This window comes from Thunnus maccoyii, chromosome 8 (genome assembly GCF_910596095.1).
Source record: "Thunnus maccoyii chromosome 8, fThuMac1.1, whole genome shotgun sequence".
NCBI lineage: Eukaryota > Metazoa > Chordata > Actinopteri > Scombriformes > Scombridae > Thunnus > Thunnus maccoyii.
The window spans coordinates 589402-613984 of record NC_056540.1 but is presented as its reverse complement, the minus strand read 5'-3'; the positions used below and the strand labels follow the sequence as shown (position 1 = coordinate 613984).

The 24583-nt window shown below is 40.2% G+C and overlaps 1 protein-coding gene across 2 annotated transcripts; it reads right to left on the bottom strand.

Moving 5' to 3' along the window:
• Window positions 1–1673: 1673 nt before the first annotated feature.
• atoh8 (atonal bHLH transcription factor 8) lies at window positions 1674–24005 on the bottom strand. Of its 2 annotated transcripts, none has more exons than XM_042417996.1 (4): window positions 21822–24005; window positions 20581–20736; window positions 18162–18353; window positions 1674–2530 (listed from the first exon to the last, which is right to left on the bottom strand). In XM_042417996.1, exons 1-4 carry the CDS (start codon window positions 22458–22460, stop codon window positions 2504–2506), a joined length of 1014 nt encoding a protein of 337 aa, XP_042273930.1. In that variant the 5' UTR covers window positions 22461–24005; the 3' UTR covers window positions 1674–2503. The 2 variants fall into 2 exon arrangements, with proteins under 2 accessions (XP_042273930.1, XP_042273931.1); XM_042417997.1 differs by having other exon boundaries at window positions 21837–24005.
• Between the last annotated feature and the right edge of the window lie 578 nt (window positions 24006–24583).

The following is a 24583-nucleotide window of genomic DNA, read 5'->3' as shown; positions in this document are numbered from 1 at the left end:
TTATTACCATAATACCTGAAAGTAATACTACAGAGACATTAAAACCAGCGGTGAATCACCAAAAAGCTACACAGATCATCAGGTCATGTTCTCCCAGGGATGACGATGCAGGTCTCGGGCTGCTAGCAGCTGAAATGACTGGCTGCTTTCACCTGGCCCATGGCTACTCACATCTCCGAAAACGTCACAGCAGATTTACAAACAGTTGTTATTTGGATAAATTGACCACATATTTGGAATCTACATGGTTACTTTCTCGCCTGAAAAAATATTTAATCTTAATAAAGTGAGATATTGACAGTCCTAGAGTGAAAATTACAACAGTCAGGCTCAAAGTCTCTGCCATGATGCCACTCGCTCTTGGATATCCAATCGTCATCGCACCGCAAGGCACACTGAGTAATGCTGACAGAAAGTTGAAACCGAAAAACAGAAAGTCGAAACTGACAACCAGTGACATTGAAAAAATACTGACAGCTGAAAAAAAAGTCACTGAAAAAAGACAGACATGAAGAAAAAATCTAAAGTCTGACATTGAAAAACACATCATCATGCAAAACATATCAAAACAAAATAAGATAATAAAGTTGTAAGATTGTAATTTTTTAAAGTCCATGTTCTATTTTCAGTGGAACTTTTTTTCAGTGCCAATACAACATTTTCCAATACAAGTGTTTCAATGCCAATGTTTCCTTTTTCAGTTTAGGTTTTGTTTTGAATGCCAAATTTTATTTTCGCTGCCAAAATGTAAATGTTACTGTTCTGGCCCCATACTATGCACAATACACAACTTACAAAGTGACCTAGCTGATAACTATTTCACCATTTACACCTATACACATTAGAAGTGGTGGAAGAAGAACTCAGATCCTTTGCTTAGGTACCAATACAGCAATGTAAAAGTGCCCCATTATAAGTGAAGTCCTGCATGAAAAATCCTTCTACAGTAAAAGTACATTAGTATTATCAGCTTAATGTAGTTAAAGTATTGCAGTAAAAATAGTTGTTTAGTCCCTCTGATTAATATATTATTATATATGACATAATTAGATTATTAATACTGAAGTATCGGTGTGTAAGCAGCATGCTACTGTTGTAGCTGCTGGAGGTGGAGCTAGTTAGAATTAATTTATATACAGTTAGCTAGTTTAGTCCAGTGGTTCCCAACATCACTGTATTTACACACAATAAGCATCAGGATACAGTGTATCTCACATCATACAGTTTATCCTATACACTGAAAGACACAACCCTCTTAGACACCTGGAGACGGTTCTGAGTGGCATGTTTATGATTCACTGTCCTTCCTCATTCATCCCTCTTACATCTGGATTTGCAGTATACGTATATAGTATATTAAAGGGTCAGTTCCCCCCAAAATTACAAGAACATATTTTCTTTCTTTCCCTGAGTGATACAGACAGGTTCAGATTTTTGTGCTGTGTGCTTTGTGCTGATATGTACCTCTGAGAACTTGCCATCTTTATACAATGAAAGAATATGAATGTAATTTAATTTGGGTGAATGAAGAAATCTCAGAGGGAGATAACTCAAATAAAACCTATAACTATCTGCATGAGAAACAATTTTTGTAATTTGGGTGAAGTGACCATTTAAATACACATACAGTGATAGATATGTCTCATTTTTAGTGTGAAAAATATTCATATGGAGACATTTGTGAAAGTGTTTTTATTAATATTTGTCTATTAGGATTTATGTACATTTATCATCAAACCATGTCAATTATTACATGAAAACAAAAGATTGGTGTATGCATTTCATTATCTGTTCTTCATTATACTATATACTGTGTTATTCTGCCTGTTGCTGTGAAGGCACCTTTAGAATTGAAAGGTTCACATTTAATTTTGAATTAGCATCAGGAGCCAAGACATTTAACAAAGTAATACACAACACAATAACAAAATCTTAATATTAACACTAAAACATTCAGTGAGGCCACAGAGAGTGTACAAAGTGTAGCTTTATGTAAACATTGTCAACTCTTATTTAATTATTGGAAAATAATACTCAGGGACAGAATGTGATAGATAAGTCCAAATGTCAGTTAACTCATTCAGTACATTAAAACTCTATTTCCAAAATATGTTAGAGTTGAATTTTACACTCTGTTTCAAAAATACATCTACAATTAGTTTTCATCATCATCATCACCAATACCCCTCAGACCATCCAAGCATGTGGTACAGGCATAGTAAAAGCAAAATACTAAATACAACTGAAAACATGTTATTGGCTTTGTTAGCCTGTTTGTCTGTATTGCTTTTGGCTGTTAACATAATGTGGCTCTTTTCCCAAACGATTTGTTACTGTAGTGAAGATATTGTTTTCCATGGAAACAGATCTTGGGCTCTACCCTTTTTCAATCCAATAAAACAGATGAGTTGAGGCTGAGGATGGCTGTATGACCATGCAGTGATATAGTCTGCAGCTTATAGTCTGCATCAGACCACAGCAAGAAGAGAAGATTCTGAAAACATCACACATCCTCTGGCATCCTTCCAACCTGTCAACAAAATAAAAGCACTTCTGTTATTTGAGGATATCTACATTATATCAGTAAAAATTAACTTGTTTAAAATCAAATAGAATCAATGAATGAAAATAGAACCCCTAGAACCAAGAACAGAGAAAAGTCACGTCCATACACGTCCTACATGTCCATCCATTCAGTCAAACTGTCCCATCAAATCCCAACACATAAAACAGAACTCTACACAAGCAGCAGCCTCAAAACCAGCAGAGCCACCTGCTACCCATCCAGCTTGCTGGAACACAGGGACTCTGGTTGTTGGCTCAGTTTAAATAACTACCTGCCCAATAGCATTAGGTGCAGGGGGCAGATTTCGAGGAATACTCTTCATCAGTCTTGGCCTACATACACTTCTGCACTGAGACTGTGCTAACTACCAAAACCATTAAAGGGGACCTATAATGCATTTCCTTATTTTCAGTCATATATATATATATATAATGTTACAATGGCGGATGTTCATATTAAATGTGGCCACAGTGCAAATTAACGAGGTAAATGTATGTAGAAGTAATCTCTGTGAGCAAAAAGCACCAGCTTCAGACTGCTCTGAACTCTCCGTTTCCAATGTTTTTTTCTACTTTCAGCCTGAGCTGACGTCAGCTCTTGAGGGATTTCTTTATATGGTCATCTATTCACTGCTCCATTCCACTAACATTATGGCATTTTTCCATTGTTTTGGGGGTAGTCATGCCGAGCCATGACTGAGGTCGAGTTGGCATGCTGTGAGTGTTTTTCCATTACACAGCAGGGCAAAGTAAAATAAGTAGTTTACCTGTGGGAGGTGTGCTGGTTGTCTGCATCTCTTCATCAAACATGTCACTGTGGCTGTTTCTGGTTGTACTATTCTTCCCTGCATAATTTCTAACTGATCTGCTCAACAAACTGCTCCAAATATCTCTATATATTGTTGTGTCGCCCGGTTTTTAGTTTTTAGCTCTGCTAATTTGGTGAGGAACATGTTTCATTTCCTATAACTTCTTCACAATAAAAGTCTACCATAATTTAGTCATTTAAAAGCTTTTAATATGAAGCAGTAAAGCAGGAGATATTGAGTTTGCATCGACGGTAACTTAACACGACTCTGATACGGCTGCCCCTCAGCAGGCTTCCGGGAAGCTGGCCAATCAGAACAGAGTGGGCTCATCAGGAGGGGGGCCTTAAAGAGACAAGAGCTAAGACTGCCTATTAAAGAAATAGGCTGAACTGAGGAGCTGCATGAAGGGCCAGTATACGATAAATAAGGAGATTTTTTTGAACTGTGAATCAAGCAACGCTATTCTAGTGGAGTCCCAGAATAAAAATATAGAGCTGGAAATGAGCGTAATAGGTCCCTTTTAAGGTGTTCCCAAATCAGAAGCCATGGTTGGATGGGAAAGCACAGTCTCTGCTCAGGGAATGGAATCAGGTGACTTACTGGTCTACAGGAATGCCCCAAGAGAACTGAAGAAGGTGTTATGATGCAGCTCTTTGGCCATAACAAAATAGGAGACACATCTTGATACAGGAGTAACAAAAGATAATTTATTAAATAAAATTAAACAAATTAACTAAATATTTACAATATGGGGTGTGAATATCATTATAATCAGTATTGTAATGTGTATGAGTGGAAGATGTGTGAGGGTGTTGTATGGTGCATAAAACCAAAGACCAAGAACTAAAGCAACATAACAAAATCAAAAGGTGCCTGTAGGGGAGAAGAACAAAGCTGCTACAGCAGCGTCAGCAGCAGCAGAGGGGCAGGCTGAGGAGAGAGAGACAGACTGCTGCATTTGCAGCCCAGACTTAAGCAACCCAGCAACACTGTGGGCCCTCAGATGTTGCCATTTGCCCTAATGAACACCTGTAGAGACACAGCAGACAGGTAAATCACAAAGCCAAACAAAGTTGACGCCAGGAGTCATCGCCCCTCCCCTCATCAAGACGGGGTCCGAAAAGGACCACCGCAACCAAAGCAAAACCTAAAACAAAACAAAACATTCTACAAAACAAATAAAAACAATTAATTATTTAAAGTACTGATAAAGTAATAAAGAAAAAAACACTAAGTATCCACACATAACCTTCATCCTGCCCTTGGACCGCCACTTACCCCTACCCATCATCAGCAACCCTGGTACCTGAGAAGCAACTCAAGAAAACAGGTGAAGCAAAAGCAATCCAAAAAGCAGGATGAAATGGCAAACTAAATCAAAACCCAAACAAAACAAAAAAACAGTTTACAAAAACACAAATCAATCCGTCATTTAATCCACTAGGGCTGACTACCCAACCCCAGAGTCTGGCCAACAACTGGAGGATCTGAGGCTTAAACAGCTGGTGACAGGCACAGGTCCTGGCCAAAAGCGTCAAGTGATACTTTCTTATCCTACCGCATGTGACAGGAAATACAGGATACTTTCTTATCCTGCCGCATATGACAGAAAACACAGGATCAGGAGTTTATAGGTCTCTCTCACCGTCCAAAAACACAGCAGGAACCTCAGGATCTGCAAACACAGAATCAATCATAAGTGCAGGAGACAGATTTTTCACATCAGCCTGTGTAACTTCCAAATCTCTTCATGCCACTTTACACTCCAAGATCAAATGCCCGAATGGCTGGAATGGGACAAGACAGAGCAGGCTCAACAACCTGACTCAGTTCCAAAGCATGCTGGCACGTATGGAATGTCCTGACATATTTGGATAAATCATGCTTTAACCGAGGCCAAAAGAAACAGTGCAGGACACGTCGATACATTTTCTTTATCCTTAAATGTCCAAAGTTATCATGCGCTGCTTGTAACACCACATTGTGGAAGTTACTCGGCACAACAATGTGAAAACTCACTTCCGAATTTCTCACCAGCAAATCTTCCTGGACAAAGTATCCATGTGCAACATCTCTTACTTTTTCAACTGGCAAAGCCTCATCCCACAAATCAGACCAATGAATCAGCCCTTTGGCTCTTCACTCATTTCTTCCTTGAAACAGATGGAAGAAGATCAGGCAGTGAAACCACATGTTCATCAAGCACCTTACCTTTACTACACCCCAAAACACGCAGGTCAGACAAGTCACAGCTCTGTGCGCATGTCACAGTGTAGGTTGAACAAATATCTGGATCAGGTGGGTATGGAGCAGACACATTAGGGCTCTGTGCACATGCCATGGCGCAGGCTGGAAAAACCCCTGGATCATTTTGACCATGCTAACCCGGCTCCCCAGATGCTAGTGGCTTGGAAATAACCACAGGAGACTGCAGCACATTGACCCACACAGCACTACAAGCCAGGTCGTTGCCTAAAATCATAACCACACCATCAAGTGGCAAAGCGGGGTGCACCCTGACAGGAACAATGTCCTGTACCAACTCACAATCCAGCACAATATGATGATGGAATTAAGCCCAGCTCCATACCCTGCATCAGTACAAAATCCCCTGTTTCTGTAGCGGGTGAAAAAGACAGCACTGACTCCACAATAAATGAGTGTTTAGCACCAGTATCACGCAACAGCTTAATCAATACACACTCCTCACAACCAACCAAGGACACAACAGCATCACAGACAAACAGCTCAAAACTAGAACCAGTTTTGGGAATCAGGCCAGAACCAGAACTTAAATCAACACAGAATGGCCTCTGTTCTAAAACTGTAGAGTATAGCATAGCGGGAGCATACAACGGTGAACAATGTAAAGTCGAAGGCGAATGACACAGAGGTGACAGTGACTGAAGCTTAGCTCTCAACCTCAACAGCGAACACTTGTTCTTCCAATGACCTTACCCATGGCAGTAATTACACACTCTGGCACCTGCATGTCGCTGCATAAATGCAGGCTTATGTAAGGAACCAGGTGAAAATTTTGCACCACCACTGTTACCACAGTTGTCATCCCCATTTTTCCAATCATCCCAATAGTGCATCTCTGAAGAACTACCCTTATGCATCAACACAAAATCATCAGCCAAGTCAGCTGCTTTAAGCGCAGTGGAGGGTCTCTGCTCCTTTACATAAGTAGCAATGTGTTGAGGGATAACATTTTTAAACTGTTCTAACACAATCAGCTCACAAAGACTGCCAAAAGTATCAACTTTTGCAGCTGAGCACCAATGGTGAAAATGGGAAGCCAAATCACGGACAAACTCCACATTTGCTTATCACCCTTTACCCAATTTCTAAACTTCTGGTGATATGCTTGAGGGACCAATTCATATGCTTTTAATACAGCTGACTTCACCTTATCATAATCCAAATCATCCTCAGCACAAATAGCTTAATAAGCCTCCTGAAGCACTGAAGCATGAGTACTCTGTCCAATTTTTTACATCTGCAACACGCTCAAAATGAGTGAAGACGTGTCATTAAATTTTGGCACCAAACGCAAATTAACCACAACATCAATACCACCCAGTGTAGAGCCAATGGAAGCAGAATCCAGAAGCTCTAACTCCAATTTAATTTTTTAAGTGCTGTAAGATTTTCTCCATCTCAACTTGCTTTTCCAATCTCTCCAACTCAACCTGCTTCTCCTTGTCCTTCTCCAACTGCTGAATTTTCTCCAACTCAAGCTGCTTTTCCAAATCAAATTGCTTCTCCAATTTCACCATTTCAAGCTGCTTCCCCCTCTTTTAACCGCAACTTCTCTTGCTCCAACTGCATAGCTAACAACTCTTGTTGCTACTTAAAAGTCAAACCAGCTGTAGGCGTAACTGCTGACACAGATACCTGCACTGGCTCTGCCGCAACCAAACAAAGTTCACTCTTCTTTAACACACATTGTTCAAAAATGCCAAAACCTCATTTCTGATCTCTTCCTTGCACTTTCTCTCTGCCACAATAATGGGGCGGCTGTCGCTCAGGAGGTAGAGCAGGTCGTGTTGTGCACATGGCTTGTAGTGTAAAAGTGTTTTGAGTGGTTGGAAGACTAGAAAGGTGCTATTTAAGTGCAGTCCATTTACCATAATGGTCAGCTTTTTGCACTTTACAATCATTTACAAATGCTACCATAGGCACGTCAAAAAACACCGACAAGGAAGCCATAATTACAAATTACCGATACAGACAGTAACATTTTCATTGCCACACACTTGGGCAAATGACACCCCCAACAGAGAATTTCCCCCTAACTGCCTAACTGAAACTTAATAACTCACCCCTAGTCTTCATGTGGCTTGCAGCAGGTATTCATGCCCGGAAAACCAGTGGACTGGCAGAGCGACCTGCAAGCAGGCAAACCCACAAAATTGTGCAGCTGTGCCCTTGAGACAGCTGTCCGAAAACAGCTGACACTAACCACATTACCACAGCACTACAAAAGAAAAGACTTAATTAAAGCTGCAAACGGTGATGAATGGGCCCTCGCACCTGGAGCACATCAGAGGGAGCAGCAGCTGTGGTATCATTACTGGAGGTCGGTTGACATGACTCTGAATTTGGGTAAAATATTATTTCCTGTGTGCAGTATGTGGTGCTGGGGATTGAAATATTGGAAATTGTTTATACATTTGATGAACTATGTATCATTTAGGCTTCACTTCCTGTTGCCCATAGTCAGTACTACATAAATGAAATATTAATGCAGCAATACAGTTACCAGAAGGCACCTGACATGGAAATACAATTTTATGAGTATTGGACATTGCATGTAGGAGATAACTATTGCTTCCTGTGTCCACTATGTGGTGCTAGAGAACACCAACTAATTATACGTCACACTGGCGCTATAGAGTCAATGTGTCATGCCCAAGCCCAATTGTGATACTAAGCGCAATGCTTACTAATTCGAACATAGGTAAAAAGTTTCATGAGTTTTTCAGCATCCTAAAGGCCTCAAACGTATTCATAAAATTAAAATTAATGCATGAAATTCAAAATGGCTGTCTTCTTGTTGGGCAAAAAACTGAAAAAATATGTATTGTGTCGATAATGATGAGAGCAATGAACCCACCGAATTTCATGCACATCAAAGAAACTTTGTTCCAAAATGGCCGTGCATTTGGGGGCTCTATGGAGCCTGATGGCAACGCCCAAGCCTAATCACTACAGAAATTTGCAATTTTTGCCAGTCCTGACATGTGTAACAATGTTCGTGAGCCCCTCAAAAAGCTTTCATGCTCGGGCCCTAATTAAAGCTGCAAGCGGTGATGAACGGGCCCTCGCACCTCACACGCATAGGAGGGAGTGGCAGCCGTGGTATCACTACTGGAGGTCTATGGAAATGGCTCTGAATTCTCAGGATTATGGAATGTGAATGGGTAAAATCTTATTTCTTGTGTGCAGTACATGGTACGGAAGATGACATATCAGAAATTGCATATACATTTGATGATCTATGTGTCATTTCCACTTCACTTCCTGTTGCCTCTAGGCAATACTACATAAGTGAAATATTAATGTAGCAATACATTTACCAGGGGGCAAATGACATGGATATACATTTTCATGAATATTGCACATTGCATGTAGGAGATAAGTATCACTTCCTGTGTCTGCTATGTGGCACTAGAGAAAACCCACTAATTATACATCATGTTGCTGGATTTCCTGTTGTCAGTAGGTGGCGCTATGACTATGACTCAGTATTGACATATAGATCTATTCAGGCCTGGACTCTTACCAAACATGATAAATTTTGGGCAAATTCCCCGGCAAAACATGCCAAGGGTGTTCCATGAAATACAAAAAGCTTTGCAATTTAGCATCACAAAGGTCTTTAGATGTAACTTACCAGATTTGAAGTTGCTGGGGTTCAATCTCTAGGAGGAGTTTGTTAAAATATAATGTTTGTCAATGGCTTTACTTTATGAAGAAAATGCAAAGTTGATTCAAAATGGCTAACTTCCTGTTGGACTTAGGCTTTGGCTTTGGGAACAGTACATCTGCCTACTAAATTTTGTACGTATACGTCAAATTTAAAGGTGGGGGCTTTGACTTTGAAATTTTCTAGGGGGTGCCCTCAAGCCATTTTACCACACCTATGCTCAAGACCCATATCAGATATCAAGCTATGCCACTTCTGATGCTTGTGCAAAGTTTTGTGAGTTTTTAAGCACACCTAGCACCTCAAAAATGCTAAATGTAATTAGGGGGTGCTATAGAGCTGACATGTCACGCCCACACCCAATTGTGATACTAATCAAAATACTATCTACTTCAAACAAAGGTACAAAGTTTCATGAGTTTTAGTGTAGCGGCCTCAAACGTATTTGTAAAATGAAAATTGATGCACAAAATTCAAAATGGTTGACTTCTTGTCTGGCGAAAAAAGATCAAAAAATATGTTTTATGGCCAGAATGATGAGAGCAATGACCCTACCAAATTTCATGAACATCCAAGCAACTCTATCTGGCCATGCATTTGGGGGTGCTATGGAGCCTGCTGGACACACCCAAGTCCAATCAATGCAGAACATTACAATTTTCACCAGTTATGACATGTGTGCCAATTTTCATGAGTTTTCAAGCATCCCAAGCCCCTCAAAAACGCAAAGACATAGGGTAATAATAATAATAATAATAACAACAACAACAACAACAACAACAACAACAACAACAACAATAATAATAATAATAATAATAATAATAATAATAATCTTTAAAAAAAACAATAGGTTCCTTGCACTTTTCCTCGTGCCAGGGGACCATTGGGCCCCTGGCACTTTTGTGCTCAGGCCCTAATAATAATAATAATCCCTTCAAAAACAATAGGTTCCTCGCACTTACGGTGCCAGGGACTGCTGGGCCCTGGCAATTTTCTACTCAGGCCCTAAAATAACAAACGGACCTAACCCAAAGGGAAATGCCTCTACACCTTGACAGAGAAATCTCTGTACAAAAGCATATCAAAACAGTAACACTTATCTTCTGAATGGCACATGATAAACCAACACTGGGTCAGAACCAAACATTTCCTGCAGAAAAGCAAAAGCCAGCACGCAGCTGGACCAATAAGCTCATCAGCTGCACAACACAACATTCGCCCAAAGGCTAACTTTTTAATAAAGTAACCCTAATGGACTATCCCACATTTGTTATGACCTGGCTCTTTGGTCACAACAAAATAGGAGACACACCATGATACAGGAGTAACAAAAGATAATTTATTAAATCAAATTAAACAAATAACTAAATATTTACAATATGGGGTGTGAATGTCAGTATCATGAGTACTGTATGAGTGAAAGATGTGTGGGGGTGTTGTGTGGTGCATAAAAGCAAAGACCAAGAACTAAAGCAATATAACCAAATCAAAAGGTGCCTAGAGGGGAGAGGAGTAGGGCCATATTCAGACCAAATCAGGCAGTGCAGCCACCGCTGCAGGGTTGAGTGGTGACCATCACCTGCATGGTCACCAAACCAGACCACTGACCCAAACCAACTTTGATCCTCCAAGCTACAAGAGCCAGCAAGATAGGAAGACCAATTTACACCCCAGTGCGAATTGATATTACCATTTGGATTTGACCTCCACCATTGGTTTTCATAACTCACCTCTAAGAGCCAGTCACACACAAAGACAAGCTGGCACCAACTTTAATCCCACAGTGGATTTTGATTTTCAGAACTTGAGTGACCAACCCAAGAACTGATCACTGGGCAAACCAGCATAAGGCACAAGACATGCTGCACAATATGCCATGCTCCAGTGACACACACACACAGACACACAATGAAATGGCATGGACCCCTGCCTTATGCAGCCAGGTCAAGAGGAACAGAGGACTGTAAAACACATGGACTTACAAATGTAGTTTGTGTAAGGATAGTTATTGTTGTATGTTAGTATGTGTGTGTATATCATAGTATGTGTTGTTACGTACTTTAGTTTGACTTTTATTACATTGCCTTTAAGCCAAGACATGTACCACTAACATAATCCCATCATCCACGATAACCCCATCATGTTTAGTACCATTCTGCTTGTTTCACTGTCAGAACACTAAAGCTACTATCCAAATTGCAAAATTAGGAATCATGAAATTGTTAAATTGTAAATACTTTATTTAATGGAGTAACCATATTCAGGAACTGTACCCGCCTGTCTGTGGACTGACTTTGCTCCCCCAGAAGTCTGCAACCCCTGGGATAGGCTAGGATACACCTTCTGGGCGGGCAGACTGAAACTTTAAAACGGTGTCTTATCTGAGACTCTGTGCTGTTTGCTGTTTTGCTGTTTTTCAGCTGTTTTTAGGCGGCTCTTTTAGGCTGCTTGATGCTGGTTGCTGGTTCTTCTTTGTAATTTCAATTGGTAATTCTGAACTAAGCTGTGGTACCATTGATTTGACTTGTTGCTTCTCAGGTAACAGTCATTTCATCTGTTTATCAGGTTTCTCATACCAACTACACAATAGATAACTCTGCATCATGCATATCAATCATTCACTAGCCATAGCCTTGTGCACCAGTTTCCCTTTCCCTCTTGTGTCTTGTCTGTACAATGTTGTAGCGTTAAGTACTTTTAGCTGTAGTATTAGTAATAAATGTGTATATAACTTAAGTGACCTTGTTTGTGTTTTCTTGTGCTTGCATCTCAGTCACTTAACCTTAAAAGACCTATACCCTTGCAAAATCATAATTAAGATTAATAACAATCATAATTCTAATGGACCTCTCTTGTGTGTCCAACAAGGAGGACTATTTCCCTATTATTACTCAATTCAATTCAATTCAATTTTATTTATGTAGCGCCAAATCACAACAAAAGTCATCTCAGGGCACTTTTCACACAGAGCAGGTCTAGACCATACTTTTATACCTATTCTAATATGAGTTATATCACTGGACGAATAATTTCATGTTGGAGTTGTGCACAATAGTAATTCATAATTCCCCCCTAAAATCATAAAGATATTTGAGTCCACAAATTCCTACACAGGTCACACACTGAGGACACGTGCAGATCAACTAGCAGAGGTATTCAAACTCTTGCTACAACAGGCTGCTCTCTCCACCTTTCTTAAATCCACCACCATCGTCCCTGTGCCCAAAAAGTCAGCAGTGAAATGTTTGAATGATTATCGCCTGGTTTCCTTAACCGCTGTTATTATGAAGTGCTTTGAGAGACTCGTACAAACTCACATCAAGGCCATCATCCCCACAGATCAGTACAACCACCAGTTTGCTTGAGGAGTTAACAGATTGACAGATGATTATTCATACAGCCCTGACTCCCCTGGAGCATCCAAATACTTACGCTAGGATGCTATTCATTAACTTCAGCTCCACCTTCAATACCATAATCACTCACAAACTGGTACACAAATTTGGAAACCTTGGCCAGGCCCCACTCTGATCATGGAGTGTGGACTTGCTTAGCAACAGACCACAAATCGTCAGAATGGGCAATCACACTTCCTCCACCCTCATTCTGAACACAGGTGCGCCACAGGGCTGTGTGCTTAGTCCAGCCCTCCTCACCCTCTTCACCCATGATTGTACCCTCATTCCCTCTTCTATCACTATACTGAAGTTCACTGATGACACCACTATAGTGAGACTCATATCTGACAATGAGGAGACAGCCTACAGGGAGGAGGTCTAACATCTGGTTGAGTGGTGTACAGACAACAACCTGATCCTGAACACTACAAAAACCAAGGAGATCATTGTGGAGATGAAATGATGATGAAATGAAAGGGTAAGTCTGACCCAGGTGATATGGAGGATAAAATGCATTGTAGCTGTCATCTTGATTAGATTAGATTAGATAGAGAAGCTAAATCCAGCTGAGTGGTAATTACAGCAGACTCCAGGCAGCCAGAAACCAAACCATGTTAGAATCATGCATACAGGCAGATGAATAACCGAGTTTCTCATGTTCCAGGTAAACATCTTAATATGATCAAAACCAGGATAAGAGTCAATACCAGGATACTAATGGACATGCAAACATACTTATAGTCTTGCACTTTCAATCATACTCATCAGCATATGATCAATCTGTTTAGTCTTATTGAACAGTGGAGTGATGAATAATTAATCCATCAATCATTTGGTTATATGTATACAGTGGTGTGATCAGCAGATGGAGTGAGACTTATGAGACTCTTGTTTTACATAGACTATAATTTTTGTCATAGTGATATCATCAGGGTTATTGGTTTCTGCTTGGAGATATTTATTACAGAAAGCCTGCAGAGAAACTCCAGGTGCAGAGTTTGAAAGATGTCAGCATTTACTAAGCAGTAAGGTTGTAATGAAAAGGTGCCTTTAGTTGTTTTATGGGAAAGGTAGGATGTAACAGGGTAGACCTGTATCATCACCATCACTAACTGACACTGATTGTGTGCGTGTGTGTGTGTGTGTGTGTGTGTGTGTGTGTGAGAGAGATGGAAGGATTTCACATTTGCTGTGAGCTAATGGTTGAGAAGCATAACCCTAACCTTTTGGGTTCTACTAAAATGAAGCATCTCATCCAATTAAAGGCAGACAGACCGAAACAACAAACAGCAAGTTTTATTAAAAGTGAAATGGTCTATTGTCATCTAGGAAGACAGTTCAAATTAAAGGATAGGTTCACATTTTTTCAAGTCTGTCTTAAACCAGCACTCACATGCCCACATGTTCATTGAGACAGTTTTTGGTTGGTTTAATTGTTTCTCCTCTCCATTCTGGCATTAAGAGATCCTTTCTTTGTAATTTGTATATATATATGTATGTATACATATATATATATATATATGTGTGTGTGTGTGTGTGTGTGTGTGTGTGTGTGTGTATATATATATATGAATGGTACTTCACTGAATGTTGATACTTCAGCTTCAACTGCAATGAAACTTAAGCTGCATTAATTGTTTTTGGTTCTTGGGGGCAGTGCAACAAGCCATAAACACAACAGTGACTTTATTAAGCAATTGTGTCAAACATGTTAGCAAACAGCTTCATATTTACACATCCAGCAGACACAGAGTAACATTATCATCCAATTGGAGTGGTGTTTTTGTCCATCTAATGAATGTAAGTCAAAATCAACTCTTCTTTTAGCTCTGCTTTCATTTCCAGCAACCCCTGAGAAAAAACATCTGGCTCTTTAACTGCTAAACGATCCACTATGTTCAACAGCTAGTCACTAACTTTGTGTCTGTTGTTTGGTGCTGAGCAGGTAGTGTACAGTGGGTTTATCAAAGCTCTCTCACTGCTGCTGCTGGAAACGAAGTTGATGAGCTTTGAGAATGTTGTGAGCAGAACTGCAGAGTAAGTGATAATTCTCACTATAAGCAACATTATACATAGTAATTTGAACTGATATTAATATAACAATATTTATTAAAGCAGCTTTATTCTGATACTGATACTGATCATACTTCAGTGCTTCTACTTAAGTAACATTTTAATTGCAGGACTTTTGCTTTTAGGAATATTTATACACTGTGGCATTGGTGCTTTTATTTAATTTTATTCAAGTAATATAAATAACTGTGACGGAACTGCAGATTAAACCTTTAGTATTGTTATAATTGGTACATTGTTGAGATCAAAACATTTCCAGCAGCTGAGTTCAGACATTTTTCATGTAACTGTGTAAAAGACACAGTCAGGTTATGATATTTGTCCTGCTGTTTTGTATGACCTCAGGTCTATGGTGGTGCAAAATTGCAACAAAGCAAAAAATGTATTTTTTCCTGCTAACTGTGTGCACAGACTCAACAGCTATGAGAACAAAAAAATAAAAAAGGCATTTCATTCTTCTTCAAGACCCCACCCCCATCCATCCACCATACACAAACACACACACCCCACCACCACCCCCAAGCCTCTCTCTTTCTCTCTTTCTTTCCACCAGCTGCTGCTGTCTGACAGACTGATGATGACTGTGTTTTTTCCCCTCCTTGTTTCAAAGTATGTTGGAGCAGATGGCCTGGAGAGGCAGAGTGGGGGAATGTGTTGGAGAGGCTGCTGGGGAATGTGCCAAGTGTGTGTGTGTGTGTGTGTGTGTGTGTGTGTGTGTGTGTGTGTGTGCACGTGTGGTTTCAGTTCGCGTGCCTTCTCACTGCCCTCTGCCCTTCATGGCGCCAGCTCCACTTCCCCTCCACTCTAAACATCTGGTGTCTGGGACTTTGAGAACGCACACACACACCACATAACACACACACACGAACACACACACACACAAATGCTGGCATGCACACAGAGAGACAAGCAAGCAGGGAAAAAGCCCTCAGCTAGTTTCCATCTAAAAGAGCAACATAAGTGCATTAGTGTGAAGCTGGATGTGAGAGCTGTACACTGTGACTGTGCCTCATAAATGATAACCTTTTCATCCAAGCTCACTCATTTTGACATACATTAATTTTATAACCACATGCATGTTGAAATTGCTCAGAGGGCCATGGACCTATTTAATTATAACATTCAACTCAATCTGTCTTGTGAAAAATATGAAATATGCTGTATTTTTGCTATTTAATTTCTGAACATTTGAAATGGCACCAATGCTCTCTTTCCACAGAAACACCTCTATTGAGTCATTGGGAGGATGGGTGGGGAGTGGGTGGTGGGTGGTGGGTTGGGGGATACAGGGATGAGACAATTGTTATTTCCCCACGACTGCACAAACTTAATTTGTATGTGTATGTTTGTTCTATGGGGGGACGGGGGATAGAGAAGGGAGAAAATGTATGATGTATAATGGTTCTTTGTACTTTTCTCAATAAATGATCAAAAAAAAGAATAACTTCTATTGATATAAGACTTACTTTCCTGATCCCTCTTTCTTGTGACAGTGAGCTATTATACACACACACATACACACACGTAGCGGCAGCCTCTGCCTGTGTCAGCAGGGCTGCAGTTCTACCAGGACCACTTTCATCAAAACCTACTACTACGGGAACAAAGCAGTGTGAGAGCTGGCATGGGGTGAGGTGGGGAGACCAACTGACACAAACAGCTTGCAATAAACAATCATTATAACACCACAAACACAAAGTGTTAATTCAGGAATGATTTTGCTCTAAATCATTGCCTCACCGAATGATGTGTTAGACTGCATCATATTGGACAGGTGATCCCCTTGAAAAAACACCTCAATTCACTTTTTTCATGCATGTATGTTTCAAGTGGAATACAGAAACAAGGACTATGAATTAGATTCAGTTCAGTCTGTTTCCTAAAGTACAGTCATTCATGCTCTGATTTATAGAGATCAGTCAGTTTTTGGGCCCATAGAGCCAAGACGATTCAGAGCATGCATTTCAGTGACTTCCACTGGCCTCACTCACTTGAATGGGGATAAAATCATTTAATTGTATGGCTCTTTTAAACTTTTCAAATGTTATTGGGCTGAATGGATCAAATTCTGACCTAACAAGTCATTTTGTGAGGGGTTGTGATGCTCAGAAAAATGTATTCACAGTTTTACAGCTGCTCCTTTTTTTCTATGCATTAATATGCAAAGTACTCACTCTTTCACGCTCAAAATGGGTGAATTGACAAGAAGTTTGCAAATCATCTTGATAAAAGTGAACACAGTAACCCCTTTGAAATGGGAGGAAGTTATTTTTGTATGTCAACTACAGACCAGGTTAGACCAGAGTTGGTTGTGAAGGGGTTTTTTGTGCATACTGAATATTCTCACATAAAATATGTGAGAAGGTGGCTAAAGGGCAGCTGTGGCTCCGGAGGTAGAGCGGGTCGTCCACTAATCGGAAGATCGGCAGTTCGATTCTCGGCTCCTCCAGTCCACATGCTGATGTGTCCTTGGGTAAGATACTTATTGAAAATTATTATTTTGAATGTGTGTGAATGGTTAGTTTCCTCTGGTGGGCAGGTTGGGACCTTGCATGGTAGCCCCTGTACCCATTCAGTGTATGAATGTGTGTGAATGGGTGAATGTGATTTGTAGTGTAAAAGCGCTTTGAGTGGTTGGAAGACTAGAAAGGCGCTATACAAGTACAGTCCATTTACCATAAAAGCCAGTATTCAAATAATAGCTGGGGGCATGTCCAGCATAAATATAGGCTGGTCACTAATACAGACTGGGTAAAAGCCACTGAGGGGCTGAATTACCTGTGCTATGATAGTTCACACATTGCATTCAGTATAAGGTATTTCCACCGCACTCATCAGTGTGTTATGTCACACTCGCCACTCTGCCTTTTCAATACTGATATAGTTCAGAGTTACTGATTAATTCATTTTTCCTATCTGTTCTTTTATATTCTGTTAGCTTCTGTCAAATGTTTCACAATACAAGCCTGAGAGGAAAGGAGAAGATTATTTCCCTATAAGCTACTAGAAGGCTTTTAAGGCTGTACAGGAAGTGCCAAGTTTCATTGAGAGTAGTTTAACAGCAAACAAAAGGACAGCAAACTAGTGAGTGAGTAAAAACAGTATAACAGCAGTATGTCATGACTTGTACTGATCAAATCTGTGCTGTGGACATAATACATTATAGTGAATTTATCAAGACCGGTAAACAGGTTGAGTTTATATTACCAGCAAATTAAAACATGTTATAAGGTCAGAAAACAGGGAGGCTTCTTTTTGAAATTGGATCAAACATAAATGATAAGGTGAAATTAGAAATAAAGGCCTGGTAGACTTGGTTCTCTCTATAGCTGAGACCCCAGTCACTGTGTGAGAATGTCTGTTAGAAAGATGCAACCTCACCTTCCTCTTCTTGCTCCTGCCCTCGGCCTGCAGGGTCCTGGTACACTGTTCCACACACTGAGAAAAGCTCAGACTTCTGTGGTCTGAACTGTAGTCCAGCTCAGCCAACTGAGCCAGAGACAGGATGTAGTTGCAGGCTATGCGTAGTATAGCCAGCTTGGATAGCTTCTGTCCGTAGGAATAGCATGGCACCTGGAGAGAGAGAGAGGAACAGAGGGAGAGGGGCAGAGGAAGTTATTTACATATTTGATTGGCATAATGTCACTTAACTGCAATGGGAAGAAGGGCGATGGAAGACTTGTAGAAAACAGTAACCTGTAACCTGTGAGTACAACCATTCCCTGCAGCCTTCACAGTGGAAATAGAATTATAAGTAAAGATCTATTCAATTACTTTTTAAGTAGAATGATATGAACTTTTAATATTTATCATTATTGTAGTTGATTCAATAAAGTCTATAGCTGTGTTATAAAATTGAGTTGAATTTTTTTTCTTGGGCTTTATGATTTGGCAACAATTTTCTGATACTCTCATATTTTGTTAGGATGCATATATTATGAGGTGCTTTTCAAGCTACTTCAATTTTTGTTTCATATCTCACTGTCTCACATATCTCCCAGTGTTATGTTGTGTATAAGAAAAATTCAAATAAATCGCAAACATAAAGTTGAGTTGCTGATCTACGGTGCACTGAAGAATAAATTATCATGCTATTCAGGAAGTGCAAGAAGGCTTTTTTTTTTTAAAGAAGTGATACCACTAATGTATCAGTTGTAGTTGGGAATATTGGCCTCCTGTCCAAGGTGCCACTATTGTGACAAATTATCACAGTACTCCTAGTACAGAGAAGTGTTATTCATAGTGCCTTAGCCTCTAAAACAGCTCTACAGAAAATAAAATGACGGGGTCAAATTGCTGAATAAGGTGATAGATCGCTTCACTGCGATCAACATGGTGAGTAGGGGTGGGTGATATACATAAAATCCTTATTACAATATGTAATTTTAGATTTATATGTCATGATTTAGTAAATATTCAGAAAATATAATTGAGCTTATAGATAAAATACAGAGATGTTTATTTTATTTTTAGATGTTCTAAATAAATACTTGACAAATCAAGGTTTATCACATTGATGCAAAAACACTATAAATATAATATTGTCATAAAACAACATTGCTTACATTGGTCTAAAACATCCAGAGATATTAAAGGGAGTGCTACCTCAGTATAAACAATATGGCAGAATCTCTGACAGCTGACATATTTCTGATGATATATTTTGCATTGCCCACCCCTCAATGCCCAGTTCCAATGTCCCCCCTTACACATGCTCCTGCAAAGTCTGCAAAGGCTCAGGCCATCCCACTGTGAAATTGGCAAAGAGTTTGAGGGCTCTGTTGCAGACTTTTTGAGCCCCTTATGCACTTAAAATGCTAAACTTTTAAATGGCAATTACACATTTATAATGTGTCATTACAATAATAATAATAAAATAATACAATAATAATAATATTGCACAATAATAATAATAGTAATAATAATAAACAAACATGGAAGGAGTCAGCAAGATGGCATTTTACTCTTAATAACAACACACATGTTGTTAACTAGTACTCTGTATGTGTAGTTAATTTTCTTATGATGGCAAGATTCTGACTTCAAATATGTTGATTCAGTCCGACGAAACTGTTTTATTGCACTTGTCAACAAAAAGTGAACAACAAACACTCCAGTTCAATTAACTACATACAGTCTGACATATCAGCCCACTTTACTGCCCATAGACATGTCTCTGTCCACTTATGATGTCACAAAGTGCTGTCCCATTCATCAAAAAGCGTTTGGAGCAGCATGGCAACAGGAAATAGAGGCAGGAGGGAAGCTCTAAAAACCATATGTGTAGTACACTTCTCACTCAATGAATAAAGTGCTAACTAGCTTGGTTCACTAGCTTCTGTAACTCATTGGCCTTAGGTTTCACAGCAGTAAACACAATAACATTATATTTTCAATCTGATCTTAATAAAGTCTCTCTTTCTCCATACAGCTGCACTTAATGTGGCGATTCTGATGTTGGTCTGTATACAGTGCTGGACAATGACAAACTAAGTGAATTAGTGCTCAAAATAAAATGTGCATCACTCCAATTAGAGACTGCAGATGAAACATGGTGAAAATAAAACTGCATTTTTCTATGATTAAATGAGTTAACTTACTGAGACTGTAGTAAAATGAAAGTGAAATGGACATCCCCTTATTTTGTTTCCTGCAGTGTAGACACAGCATACCATCAACACATTTGTTGTTATCGAAAGCCCAAAACACCTTGTATGTGATTCTCTACAATATTTATATGCACAGCATATGTCTGTTTGAGATTAGCCTTACATGGTTAGGTGTGTACTGTCAGTCTGACCTGCTTCCTTAGGGCCTCAAATGCAGCACTGATGGTATGAACGCGGGTCCTCTCCCGGGCGTTGGCTAGAAGCCTCCTAGTCTGCTGTATGGCTTTGACCTCCGGAAGACGGCCAGGTTCATCAGCACTCATCCCAACCCGCTTCCTGGGAGACTCCTGGTTGGCAAAGTACAAGAGAGGCTCAGATCATAGAACTGATCAAAAATAAGTGGACATTTGATTTTCTGTTTCATTGAACTAAATAACAGAACACTGGGATTGAAATTGGCCTCTGAAAACATTTTCACCCACGTCACTCAGATCTAGAAGGCAGCAGTTCATCATGGTAATCAAACCCTGGTTCACTATAATCAACCTTTGGATAATGTGGACTGAACTACAGTAAATGATGTGTTTCAGGGTGAGAAATATGGACTCATATCTCTTACACTGTTTGCAGCAGAAAATAAGAAGAGCACTGCAAGCACATCTGTTTAAAACATCTGTTGTAGAGCTTGTATTACACCTACAAAGACATTTTTCCTTGAAACTGCTAAATGTTCCAGTGCACTTTCCCTTGTTTCAGGTATTTTCTAGAAAGGCATGTCATGTGAAAAAAGACAGTAAGGCTAGTGACATTAAAGGACTACAATAGTAGAATAGTAGCAGAATCTACAGTATATTTTTTGAAACTCAGTTGAGTTTTTGTTAGGAATGTGTTATCCACTGGGTTGGTAGATATTTTTTTACTTGAAGAAAGTGAGATTTTTGGCCTCACTAGAAGGGGAAATGACTGGTTTAGCCAGATTTTTGAAATCATGATGGAAACTAGGAAATAAGGAGGCACTGGACTGCTTGAGGCAGGAAAAGAGAAGTTAGACAAACTAAAAACAAAGATTGTTCAATCACAATGTCAGACTGGTTTCAGTTCACTGGCCCAGGATTCAAGAGATGAGAACAGATGTACCAATAAATATGGATACATGAGTTTGTCGCTTTTTTTGTTTTGTCCAACCGACAGTTCAAAACCCAAAGATATTACAATGATATAAAACAGAGAAAACAGCACATCCTCACATTGGAGAAACTGTAACAAAATGATGTTTGGGACTTAATAAATTACTCAAACCACTGACTGATTATCAGAATTATTGCTGATTAATTTTCTATTGGTTGACTTAATTAATTGTTCTAATTTTGATCTTTCTCCTAGATAAATCTCAGAGCAGGTTTTTCTTCTTCTTGACACTCCACATATTCACCTTAGGTGAATGTACCTGAAGCTCCACATGTTCGTGGCACTGGGAAGTCTGGGAGGCTCTGGGGACAGGTAGAGGTGCCGTTTGGCCTGACAGAGAGGGCTCCAGGGAGAAGGTCTGGTGACTGTAGCTGCTGCTGGTTGACGTTGACAGGGGGAAAGTGGAGCGGGGGCCCAGTTTGAGTCTGTTGGATAGAGGCTGGGAGATTGCCGCAGGCCAGTGGGCAATCTCCACGTTAGAGAATGGTGAGCCAGGTAACTTGCACCGTTTGGAAGTGACGGCAGGCATGTTACTGCCAATCCTCATGTCTATAGCACCACTCTGAGATAGAGCCACTTTGCCTTCTGGTACTCCTGACAGAATCCCTGCAGTATCAGCCTCCTGTGATATCATTAGCTGTCTCTGTTGTGGAGCCAACCTGCTGACATTACAAAGCTCTGTCTGGGTGTCATCTACTGAGTCCATATCTGACATGTCTGCTGGGAAGGTTTTCATCCTGTCAGGCTCAGGGCTGCTAAAAAGCCTTTTAGGCTCACGTGACTTTCTCTTGAACTTCTTGTTAGTGCCTGGCACAGGGGTCAGTACTGGGTCCTTGTTATTTGATCTATTCCAGGTATTACTCAGTGAATGAGGGTTCTTCATTTTCAAACAATTAGTCTAACTAGCAAACTAAAGTGAAATTTATTTTAGCAACAAAATCTAACTTCCACTACACTGAACAGAAACAAGTATTGACAACAAAGCTCTAAAAACTGTCCAATAAAATGTTTCAATTCCTCAACATTTCACTCAACATATATAAGAGTGGGTTCTTGTCATCTTTCTAAACTTCCTCTTGCTGGAAACACTTGCTTCATTACTGTAAAAAGTAAAAGAGGACTTTTGTGTTTCAGACACAACTTTTCATCCCAGTCTATGTGTAACTTCCCAATTTATAATGTACACATACTTAGCTAGTATGAATTTTGATTATTTATGCATAATATACCCCCCCTCCCAAAAAAAAACCCTACCTTCCTGATGAACCTTCAGTTGCCAACTGTGTAACACAAGTTGTTCAACTGCACTGACAGAAGCTGCACAGTCATGTGTGTTACTTTAACTTTACCAGCAGGTTTTCTGTGGCTCCATTCTGTCTGCATAGCAGCATCCTGAATAATCCACATTAATACACAAAGCTGTGTAACATCTGCTATTCTGCACAAGTTGTCCCTCTGGATCACAACTTGCAGCAAGCTTTTCCTCAGCTGTAAAGGTTTCTTTCTGTGTGAGCAGTTCAGGCCTGTGCTCAGACTCAGCGATACAGTTGAGCTGTCTGAGCGTGGCTCCAGTCAGTCTGCATAGCAGCACTGTGAATAACCCACACTGCTATATACACACACTGAACACAGAGCGGCTGCAGTGGAGCTGCAGCTGCTGGACAAAATAGTGGGAATGGCAAATGAATATGACTACTACCTTCCAGGAGCTAAATCATGACTCCAAATGCAGTCACACTGGCCAGTCATGTCATACAGAACAGCTCTGAAACACCTCTGACTAAAGTGGGACAGAGCCTTTTTGCATTAGCTACACAATTAAACAAAAAGTGTCAACATATTCCAAACACAAACAAACTGCATCTGAGTAACATTTGTGAGTTTCTATACTCCACCAAACCTCTGTAACAAAGTGCGACAGCAGCAGGTCAAGGTTTGGGAGACAGCATTAAAAGGTAGGACTGGACCTGGCCTCCACTCTTCACAGATGTTAATGGTCCCAACATGCAGCCCCGGTTCCTCGGTGAAGCTCTGAGTCCCTTCTTGAAGAAAGCGCCGGTATCCCGCTGCCACTTCAGGATGCACAGCGGGATATCTGGTACTCACTGTGTTGGCTCCACGGGACGCATTGGCTACAGTCCGTTGTTATCCAGATATTGATAAGTTTCGTTACTTAGTAAAATTGCTGTACCTTTTGAATAGACATATTTAGAATGTGTCCGTTCTTCCGTGTTTTGGATCTTGCCAGTCTGCCTAGAAACGCAACAGCGCGTGCAGCGTTCACGGAGAACACCGTTGGAAAACAGAACAGACAGCAGGGTTGCAAAGCACAGGGGGCTTGCGCTCCTCTGACTCTGCTGGCGTCTGACTGGCTGGAACTGTTTTATAGCTTCACACACGCACACGCACAGACACGCACGCACAGGCACGCACGCACACACAGACGTACACAGGCACGCACGCACGCACACGCACGCACACAAACACACACACACACACACACACACACACACACACACACACACACACACACACACACACACACACACACAAACAAATGCTGAAATGCACACAGAGACAGCCAGCAAGAAGGGAAGAAACTCTCAAAGTCAGAGAGAGAATGAGAGAGTTTTTTGTTTGTTTGTTTTGTTTGAACCCATTTTAGAACGAATGATTTTCTACTCAAAGTTACAAAAACGGATCAACAGTGCCACTTGCTGTCGTATAACAGGAACTTACATGTAAGTCACTTGATAAATTACACTTATAGGAAGATAATTCCATTGTACTACATAGTCCATGGGTCAGGCCAAAATTTGGTACCACCTAAGGTGGCAAAATCTCTTTGGTACCAGTGTGTTTGTAGGGTCCATATGAGTACTTTGAAACATGATAACCGTTTCAAATGAGTAGCTTTACTAATTTTTTGGGACAATTGTTTTTGCCATTATTGCCCTATAGTATCTGCACAAAGTCCAGGTGATATATGCCAAATTTGAGGTGATG